Source organism: Gavialis gangeticus, unplaced genomic scaffold (genome assembly GCF_001723915.1).
Source record: "Gavialis gangeticus isolate Ggan-Ray unplaced genomic scaffold, GavGan_comp1, whole genome shotgun sequence".
In the NCBI taxonomy this organism is placed as follows: domain Eukaryota; kingdom Metazoa; phylum Chordata; order Crocodylia; family Gavialidae; genus Gavialis; species Gavialis gangeticus.
This window is the reverse complement of record NW_017729032.1, coordinates 67,683,769-67,694,720: the sequence shown is the minus strand read 5'-3', so window position 1 is coordinate 67,694,720 and position 10,952 is coordinate 67,683,769. Positions and strand designations below refer to the sequence as shown.

Sequence of the window (10,952 nt, the reverse complement as noted above, 5' to 3'; positions counted from 1 at the left end):
TTCATTGACTGATCTCTTAAACATTTCACCAGAGATCTGCTTTAGCAGGTCCCATGTCCTTGGTTCTCCAGCAGTTTAGGATCACCCGTTTCAACCATCACCTTCCCTAATGTGACCTGCTATCATTCAGCACACTTTAGCTCCCTTCTCTCAAAGGCCAAACACAAACTCCATGCAAAGAGCTATTTCCTCACTCTCTATTGTAGAATACTTGAAAATAAACATAATGCTCCCTGGAGAGTTGCCATAGTGATTTGTGATGCTGTTGTGTTGTCTGAGATTAAATAGAAGTCAGAAGGGAAAAAAATTACAGTGGCAATTTCTATACCTAAGTTTATCTTCTTTGCATAACTCAAAAATAGGTGAAGTGATTTACCTCCAGGTGATTTACCTCTAAAACAATAACAATCACCCGGAGGCTGCTGCAAACTTGGTAGTTTTCATCTGAAAAGAAAGTAACTGTTACGTTTGTTACTCTGGCACACTAATTAGATAGCATTTTATTCTGCCTTTAAAGATGTAGCGTATAAGATAAAATCAAATAATTAAAAATGTAAAGATGTGGAGGTGAATATAGTATGGCATATAAGATAAAATCAGATAATAAAAAAAGAAGGCTCTGGCGGTAGACATAGTAGCTATAGATTATGACTGCAGGTGTGATGCATGGATGCTTTTGGCATTCTTTTAAACCAGATTTAATGCTATCCTCACTCTTTTAACTTGCAGTCAAAGAAAGACTCCAGCCGCCAAGTTCACATCAGAAAATAATTCCACATCTCATACTGGATAGGAGGAAGTTGTTTTGTCAACTTCAGCATCAGTTAAGCACTAAACCCAATTTGAATATCTTAGGTGGGAGAAATCATTGTCTCGAAGGTTAGTATTGAGAAAAGAATCCTTTTAACTGATTTCAAGATGTTACATGCGAATGGAAGACAGGAGGATGACTTGAGACAACTGGGCTTGAGAGAATTAAACTGCTGGACTTTTTATATGGAAAAATAAATCATTTTTGTTAAAAACACATGCAAGCATAAATCTGGAAAAATCAGAGATGATATTCAGAAACTGTAGCGAGACCAGTTGAAAGTAAGACTGTAGTAAAAGGAAAACTCAGAGAGGCTTTGGATGCAGCCACAACCTACACTGAGGCTTAAGAGATGTTGCCTTTTACCCAAATCATTTGTAGTGTTACAGTATCCAAGCACAGCCAAGAGGTCTATGTCATAATGAAGATGACACGCTACTCTTTTATTGCATCCACTGGTTTAAAAATAATGGTCTGGTATGTGGCCACATTGAAAATCTAGTTTGAGGAGGGATAGCTGAGGCAGCTTTTGGCATCTTGCCTCAACATTGATGTATCATAGTTGTAAAACCAACTGACAGTTTTGATAAGAAAAATAAAAGGAACAGGACATCACTGGACTTATATTTTTACTCAGGTAAGCAAATGTACACAGCATTACTGAAGAACATAATACAACTTGATCTTATATAAATTTGCCCACACAAACTCTACTTCCAAACTTCTTATAGGTTTAATGAATATAGAAATAAATAAAAATGGTACCATAAGTTAAGTGAAATAAAAGGTCTAAACAAAAGAAAAAAGATAGATGCAGTTCACTACAGCAAATAGCTTTGGTTTTGCCTTGACGAAAACCATAGGACTTAAACCTGGGAAAACCAGAGTAACACAGTGATCAATCAACCACTTGTTTAGTGAGATTTGAAAAGAAATGGAAATCAGTAAGATGGAGAGACACAAAAAGGATAGTTCAAATAATAGCAACTGTAGATGAGAAGGCTTCTGGTAAAAATAGTCAAATGAAATCAGGTCTAGAAGAGCATGGAGGTGATGGTGGAAGGAAAGGGCAAAGACTGACATGGGAAGACTGAACAAATGTATGGAGTTTTAAAAGAATGAAAGAGGCAATTTTGGATTTGACCTGGAGCTAAATAGGGCCTTGAGGGAGGTTAGCAGTGAGTTTGACTTAGATATTAAGGGGAGGGTGTTAGTCTGCCAGCTTAAAATGAGCACATTTTCTTTTTCTTGATGCTGATAGAACTCTGTGGGATTTTCAAACCCCAACATTTTCAGACTTGGATGATGAGGCTAGACTCATATATAGCCTTTAAATAGATACAGGCCAGATTTTCATATGCTTTGAGACACTGTCAAGGGCAACTGTCCTTACTTAGTCTCTCCCACTTATTACTATATTTTGAGATGTGTTAGGAAAACTATGGGCAGCTTCCTAGAGTTGGGGGTGGTGGGTCACAAGTGTCCAGCCCTCTCAGGCAGAAGGGCCGGCAGAAAGCAAGGAACTTGTGGGTGGACCTTAGCTGTGTGAGGAGGGCTGCAATGACTCTCTGGGGAAACGGGTGGCAGGCTTTGGACATTATCTTGTATGGTAATAAACCATGTCCAGCAAGGGAGAGATATTGCGCAAACACTTTTTTGGTGTAGGATGAAAGGTAAGCTGAAGCAAGGGAAGTACTTAAGGCCAGACCGGGTGGGAGCCTGCTATAGTCCCAGCTATAGTAAGAAAATCACGTTACTGCTACAAGCTGACATTGACCTATGAACAAGCATGCAGTAGGAGACATAACTTGCTCCAAACAGGGACACGTTGAGTTAACGATTGTCTGAAAATGCAGAGGACTAGATTTGATGAACCATGAGACACCTTCCAGTCTTAAGTTCCTAAGTGATTTTTCATCATATATGTCAAAATTGTTTCAGGAAGAGGTGGATGGGTTGGGGAAGAGAGGGAGGTAAGGAACGTTTCTAGAAAAGAGCTGTTATGAAGAATTTGAAGGGACATGTGTTTGGCATTTTAGAAAAAATACATGATAGAAGATGCAAAGAAAAGAGTGAGAGAAGAGGAGAAGAGTGCAGTGACAAAGAGGGATAGCAGGAAAAAATGAGAACAGGGGAGTATCACCATGTGAGAGTAGGAAGGAGAGTATGACAAGCTTCTGAATTACAATTACTCTTTCACTACCAAAAGTGGTTGTGCCTAGGCATCCCACAGAAATATGAAGATTACGTTCCTGCTCACAATCTGAACTGACAGGACTGGATATAGTAAGAGACAGGGAATTAGAAGTGTGTGAGTAGAGCCTGGTGAAAGTTTACAGTCAAAACCTTCTTTTCTTGGAAAAGGCAGATTTGTTCTTTTTTCCCCTCAAATTTTTAGTCTGTTCATGAATTTGTGTCATTAGCTGAATGAGTTTGGTCAAAAAATGTGACAAAAACATGTTGTTTCACCATTTTCAATATGTAATATTTCACTCCTTCATTCAAAAATAACTTCATTTTGAAATTTACTTTGTTTCTTTAAAGAAGCCTAACAAAAGCTCCAGCAAAATTAAATGTTTTGTCCAATTCAAGTCAGTTATTTTAAAAATGATTTTGATTCTGCAAGTGAAACAAAAACTCAGTTGCTTTCACAACTCGAGTTCTCAGTGGAGGGTGATTTTGATAGCAACAGCTCTTCAGTCTCAGGGCCATTCTACTCATGGTCGTTTTCTGTGGTAGAAGGATAATTAAGGAGTCTTGTTCTGGATAAGTGTTAAGGGTTCGGCTGGCCCCAGATGACCTAGCTGAAGATGATGATACCTGGTCATTTATATGGAGAAGTCAAAGGTGGTTGGATGTGTTGTGGCTAGCCACATTGTTTCCTTGTTGCCTTGGCTAGAGAAAATGGCATGCCTTAGCTGTGCTGGTGCACTGGGGTGTTAGCCCTGGGTCAACCTTTTGATTTTGGATCGTGAGAAGAATGTTTGAAGTTTCTGTGATCAAGGTGAGAGGCGATTAGGGTGTATTCAGAAGTAGTTTAGCAAGGAAAAGGTAGGTTTTGGCCACCTGAAAAAGGAAGAAGCAATAAGACTTATTAGAAAGGGGCCAAGACGTGGGAAGAAGGAAAGGAAAAGCGTCAAAGCTGCAAGGCTGGGATGCAGGAATATGAATGGTGCTGCCAAGGGGTGTAAAGAATGGCAGGCAATGGAGGGGGATCAGAAGGAATGGTAAGGAATTGTCTGTTGGGGGGCTTGTTTTGCAATGGCAATGGACCTTGCAAGAAGAACATCTACAAATATTTAGGAAAAATCAGCTGGCACATACAGCATCATTTTGTGCTCTGCCTATTCATAAATTTATTGGAGTTAAGGGCAAAAGGGACCGTTTTGATCATCTAGTCTGACCTTCTCTAAAACAGAGATCAGAGTTTAAACCTGTAACTTCTCCACTTAGGACCAAATAGTTAAAGGTATTTAGGCACATAGGGCATCTTTACATGTGCTCCAGGAGGGTTGGGAGGGGTGCTTTAATTACAGTGACTCCAAGATCTGCTCTAGTTAAAGTGCCTGGAGCATCTTGTGTATCAGTGTCCACTCACTTTAAAAATGGCGGGGGAGGCACTTTCTCTAAAGCTTGTCGAATGAGCTTTAGTTAAAGCAGTCGCCATTTTGAAGCATGGGGCCACTGATACATAAGATGTGAGGGCTGGCTGGAGCACGGTAATTACCACCCTCCAGCAGACTTGATTAACTGAGTTTGCTCCAGTTTGCTGTGATTACAGCACATCAGAGCAGCCTCCACGCTTCTGTACAGGTACTCATAGTGGGGTTTTTAAAAGTACATAAGCAGGTTAGATTCCTAACTCCCATTGCTTTCTTGCTTAAGTACTCTGAAAAATCCCATAGAGTATGTAAGGTCTTTGAAAAATCTGTCTCTAAGCCCACAGCTTTTGATTAATTCATTTAATTGTGAGATGTCAGGGAACGAAACATTATGTGAATGGCAAGAGTATTATATGATTGCATTTTAGCCACTCACAGAAGTTAGCTAAAGAGATACAATACAGGATGAGACTGTTTTGTACATACTAGTGACACTGCCAAAACCTGGTAGGCAAAATTATTTTTAACCCTATACTGACAGAAGCTTGTTAGCAGGGTTACTTTGATCCTGAAGCAAACTTAGGGAACTAGAGTTAGTTTCCTGTCAAATTTAGTTCACTTTCATCCTTGAATTTTTAAATTCATCCCACCTATTTTTGTTTTGTGTTCAGTTCTCTTTCAGCTTCTCCGTAGACCACAATAAAATCTGCTCCTCACCAGGGACACAAGCTCCTGAATAACAACTAGAGAAAATTGATTCACACAAACTTCTTTAGTTTCCTGCATCACACAAAATCTACAGTTGGTCTAATGAACCACCACGCAGAGTGTGCAGAACCAGATGAAGATTACATCCCTCCACGGGTTAAGCTGAGTGATGATACATTTATCTTTGTAGATGGCAAGTGGGTGAATGAGGCCTGCCATCAACAACCCTTCCCTTCCTACCAGAAACATTTCTTCAAGAAGACGCAGAATGAATGGACACTCTGGGAGGAGAACAAAGCTCTCTGGAAGGAGAACAAGGCCCTTCGGATTGAAAACAAGACCCTCCGGGAAGAGAATAAGGCTCTTCAGTGCCTGCGGACACAGAATAAGGCCATCCAGGTTATCTATGATGAGACTCTCCAGCAGGTCCTCCAGAAGGAGAATAAGCCCTTCCCAATCTTCCGAGACAGGGCTATAGGTTCCCAGGTCAATCGAGATAACATGGCCCTTCAGGTTGTCCGGGATAAGAATAGAGCTTTACAAGTCTTCCAGAAAGAGACTAAAGCAATCCCAGTCTTCCGGGAAGAGAACAAAGATGCCCCTATTCAGGAGAAGAGCAAAGCAGGTGGATCAGACTTCCAGGAGGAAAGCAAAGCTGCCCCAGCCACAGATGAGGGTATGGTTGGCCCAGCCCTCCAGAAGGACTCTGAAGCTGTTGAGGAAATCAGGGAGGAGAGCACAGCTGACCCAGTCCAGAAGGGAAACCATATTGCCTCAGCCATTCAGGAGGAGAATGTAGCTCTCCAGGCAATCCTGAACTTAAACCAGATCCTCCAGACCCACCTAAAAGAGAACTTTGCCATTCTGGAAGAGAAAAAGAACATCCAGGTTCTCCAGGAGGAGACCAAGCGCTTCCAGGAAGAGAACAACAAGCTGAAGCTGCAGCTAGCTGTAGTGAAAGGCACAATGTCAGAGGTTATGGCCCATATGGAAATGCTGCAAAAGGAGCTTAGTGACCTTAGTGCCACAAAGTATGATGAGATGAGGAAGCCAAACAGCTGCTGGTAAAAGAGTATCATTAAGGAGAGCTTCAAAAGGTAAAGCTGAAGACCTCTTAGCTCAATCTGCTGGGAAAGCTCTCTTCTCAGAAACCTAATAAAGTCCAGGTGAAGATTCAGAAACCAGTGACCAGAGGTTATTGTTTTATTCCAAGACTTGCAAGAATTGGTTTAGCTTCATCTTCTTGTTTCCTCCTCTGACCTTGTATGTGCTGGTGAGGGTTGTGCTGGGTGCTAGGTATGTTTTCCTGCCTTAAACTAGCAAAAGTTCCAGGGAAGTAATAGATCTTATGTTTGGAGAGTTCTGGGATCTACCAACTAACTGGCTTTTTAAAAGTGTAATTCTAAGGATAAATATTACTTAAATTCTCAAAAGTGTTTTTAGTGTCTAACTTGAAATACAGTCCTGTTTTCAAAGGGTAGGTATTTAGCAGTTTATGAAAATTGGGCTCCTGTGCCTGACAGGAGTTGGGTTCAGGTGAGTCAGGCTCTCATTCCTTTCTCTAAGCCAAGTTATTTGATTGTATCATTTTCTGTGATACACCAGAGTCTTCCCTCTTGTATAGCATAAACAGGACATCATAGAAAAAGTGATCTAGATGGGGCCATAAAAAAGAATGGTGACATGAAATGATGAAACATCTCCAATGACACACTGTAGCAGCATATCTAGATCAAAGTATTTCAGTTTCTTGATGGAAATATCAAACTTTTCTATGTCAAGCAGGCCCTTTTCCCCCAAAAAGGTCATTTTGTCAATTTTCTATTGATAAACAATTTAGACAGAAAATGTTCAACCATCCCTACTTCCCATGGTTCCCAAGGACAGGGATTTGTCCCCACTAACAGGAGACCCTGTATTCTACATTCATTTTATCCTTTTTCCCTTCTCACCTTTCTTCCTGCCTTCTTTCATTGTCTTTAGCCTCTGTTTGGGACACTTCCTCAAAAAGGTTTATGTAAATCATAACAGTAACAGTATCATAAAAAATTAGAGGACCCACAAATGTATGCAATGTACTCAAATCTAAGATTAACCCAAATCTAAGATGGCCCCCATTAGTAGACTGTAGACATGGGAAATTGTAACTTTTTTTTCCATGTCTAGAATCTAATTATTGGAGAAGCCTCTTAAATTCATCCCTCACACCGGTGCTACAGGGAGACAGCGGCAGGGGAAGCAGCAGCTGGGGGGTAGGCAGCCTGCCCCACGTCCCTTGTCCCCTCTCCATGCCACTTGCCCCCTGTGTCTGCCCTTGTGCCACCCATCCCACACAGTACCACTTGTCCACCTCCTGTACCTGTCTCCTCCCCCTTACCTTTGCAGCTAGTCTTCCTAGGTTCCAGGGAAGGGTGATATGTCATAACATGAGACATTGTGGGGAGAATATCACAGGAAAAGTCCATTTCTTCTGACATTGAACACAGAAATTTATCAGAAGTAGTAAAAGAGCATTAACAAGAGCATTGTCCATGTAGGTTCCAGGAAAAGGTATGTTGTCATGTTCCATAACATGACATATCACGCTACCCCGGGACCTACATGGAAAATCCCCAACGATTGCAACCCATACTAGAAGAAAACCCAATTCTTAAAGAGATCTTTCCAGAACCACCTATCCTAGCCTTCAAACCAGCACTGAACCTCTCTCATCACCAGAAGCAAACTCCCTGTGACCCAAACCACACTGACAAATGGATCCAGACCATGCCAGGACAAGAAATGCAAAACCTGCCAACATATCTCCAGCCCCCTCACTATAAATACATCCCACAACAGAACCATCACCATTCCTGGATCTTGTATCTGGACCTCCAGAAATGTTATACATCTCATCCAATGCACCAAATGCCCTGAGGGAAAATATGCTGGAGAAAACAAACAACAACTGTGCACCAGAATGAATGCACACCAGAAATCTATCAAAGACAACACGAAAAGCTTTGTAAAAAGGCTTGATGGAGAGCGTGCCTTTGCCTGATTCTGAGTTGCAGTGAAATTTCAACAGGGGGTGGCAGAGGACAAACCACCTTGTTAACTTATGCATTAAGGATGCTTACAGACATTTAAAAACAAAAACCAAACAAACATGCTTTACAGGAAGAAGTAGCACATGAGTTAGACCTGACGCTGTAGCACCTGTATAGATTAGGCATTTCAGTGGGGCTTTTTGACTCTTTATCTAATTGCTGAATTAGCAATTAGATAAAGGCACCAAAAAAGGCCCACTAAAGCACTTGATCTATACAGATGTTGGGTGAGCTGGGTCCAACTAATGTGATGCCTCTCTTGGAAATGTGCTGGGCTCAGCATGGGAGGACGCCAAGTTTAAAGTAAAGCATGGTTTTTTTTGGTTTTTTTACGTCTGTACGCAGCCCAAGTCTTAATTAGTGGATTTGTTTATCCATTGGGGTAGACAGCTTCACCTGAAGTGCTGGCTTGGTTCATCTGGGATGAACAATGTATCATTTTGCAGATGAGACGGAGTGAAATCAGACAGTCATCATCTGCTGTGAATACAGAGCCCTACCTGGAGGAGAAAATCGTAGTTCTTTGGCAGAATTTGATGCACTCAAAGGTGTTAGGGGCCTTGGTTATTCCTTCAATCTTTTCCTTTTTTGGCTGCTGAAAGGTGGAAATTATCAGCATCTTATGTAGGAAGGAGAGGATATAAAGTGTCTTAAACTTCTTTGTTTTAGAAACCAGTGCTTGTCCTGAGTAATTATTGTTCAGAGCTTGATTTTTTCCCTCTTTTCAAATGATTGTTCAGGGCTTGATTTTCCACCCCGCCATTTTAATTATTGTTCAGGACTTGATTCCCTCCCCCCTCCGTTTTTTTTTTTTTGCTTAAGATTATACAAAAGTTTGTAATACCCTAATTCTTAAAGTGCAAGCCTGGGCAAAGACAACCCTGGTGGAATTGGCAGGACTGCTGCTTGGTCATGGGGAAAAAATCATGTGTTAACTAGGCATATTAATGTCCATAAATATCATTAGATGTGAGGTTTCTCTGACTTACTATGAAAGTACCACAGGAGTGGATAAGGCTAAACGTTACTACCCAGGAATACTGAGCGACTGAACTCCACTGTTCATAGAATCTCTCTCTGGCTGTTCCTGCTGTAGCTGATTAGCATCTTGTTTTTGCACTGGTCATCTGAAATAATACTTCTGAAAGCCAGATGATGGCAGGTTCACATCAGCCTGTTGGCTTCTTGTAAATTAGATTAGTGCCTAAAGCAGGGGTAGGTTTGAGTTCTGACTTCTGCTTTCTTGGTGTGGTGTATGGTCTGAACTGATTTCTTTATTTTTATGTCACTCAGATCATCTTCTCACTGCATTTTCTGAAAACACACCTGCTGACCCCTTTCCTTTTAAGCCACACCCTACCCAGCTAAATAGCAGTTATCAGTATGGTCATGGCTTTTAGGCCTTCTTTTCTGAATACTGGCCACTACCTGCTCTCAATTATATCAAAGTGAATTTTGCCATTGATTTCAATGGGAACCTAATGAATTCTGTGAACCAAATTCTGCTTTTAGTTTAGAAAATCTATCCTCTCTTAATTATGGGGTGTTCTAGAATCTGAACTCCCTGGTTCAGTGCTCTTAAGACAGGCCCTGATTCTTCAAGGTACTTAACCAAGTGCATAATTATATGTACATGAGTACTCCTATTGATTTCAGGGCAATGACTCATATGCTTAAGACAATATATGTGATTAGATACCTTGCTAAATCAGGGCCATAATTAACAAGCTTCCTTTGTCTGACATCCAAGTTCTACAGCAGACTTCCCAATACCACAGTGCTCATGATATAATTCTCATGCACATTTTCAACCTGCAAAGAGATGTCAAGAAGGTAGGTTAATAATTCTTAACTATTAAATATGTATATAGTTTTATACAGGGAAGCAGTTCACTGAGTTTTGAACTTACAGTTCCCTTATTGCCATGCTACATGCCTCACCACTTTAGGGGTGTTGGTTGTAGTTGTGTTGGGCTAAGGACACCACTTTAGTGCACTCATCCTCACTAACAGCAGTGTGATGTTGGGAACAGCGTGATGTAGCATCATTTTATAGATGGGGAACTCCATCAAAGTGAGTTAACATGATTTGCACAAGGTCACACAAGAAAAGGCCTGAGCCAGGAAACAGATGCATTTCTTAAACCTAAACAAGTCTCCTACCTGCTAGCAGCTAGGCCATCCTTCCCATCCTAGTTGATAATATACCAGGAACTGCCCCAGACACCAGACTGAAGCTTCTGAGCTAGATTCTATGATCTTGCTGAAGTTAGTACCAATTTAAATCAGCATACAGGAAATCAGAACGGGAGGTGAGGTGTTTACAGAAGCCCATGGGGATTATAGATATGGCTAGGGAATGGCTTTTAATCATTTCACATCTATTGGACTGATCCTGCTCCAGCTGGAGTTGATGGCCAAATTCCCACTGACTTCAATATGAATTGGACCAGGCCTCATGTTCACATACGAGAAATACCGTAACTAAGCTGAGCACTGTCCAGCTGGTGGCCAGTTGGTTAATTTGTGGCCCCTGGCTTCTCACCTGGCTGTTGCTTCCCTATTGCTCAGGCCACAGCAGCAAGGAGGATCTCCAGGACTCCCCTCCCTCCTCCGGCTTCTGTTTCTTGCCCCTGCCCCAGGGAGTGGTGCAGCCTGCATTGTATGGGGGAGCTTGAAGCTCAGGATGTCCTTGTAGCACAATGTAGTGTGTGGGGGGGGAAATGGGAGGAGAGTTGGAGC

General features: G+C 41.5%; 1 protein-coding gene across 1 annotated transcript; it reads left to right on the top strand.

Moving 5' to 3' along the window:
• Nucleotides 1-1,280: 1,280 nt before the first annotated feature.
• SPERT (spermatid associated) lies at nucleotides 1,281-6,284 on the top strand. Its single transcript, XM_019523989.1, has 2 exons — nucleotides 1,281-1,448; nucleotides 5,085-6,284. The coding sequence occupies exon 2, from the start codon at nucleotides 5,224-5,226 to the stop codon at nucleotides 6,187-6,189; it is 966 nt and encodes a 321-aa protein (XP_019379534.1). The 5' UTR covers nucleotides 1,281-1,448; nucleotides 5,085-5,223; the 3' UTR covers nucleotides 6,190-6,284.
• Nucleotides 6,285-10,952: the final 4,668 nt, after the last annotated feature.

Coding starts and splice junctions, on each gene's coding strand:
- SPERT (XM_019523989.1), top strand. CDS start 5,224: ATGAACCACCACGCAGAGTGTGCAGAACCAGATGAAGATTACATCCCT.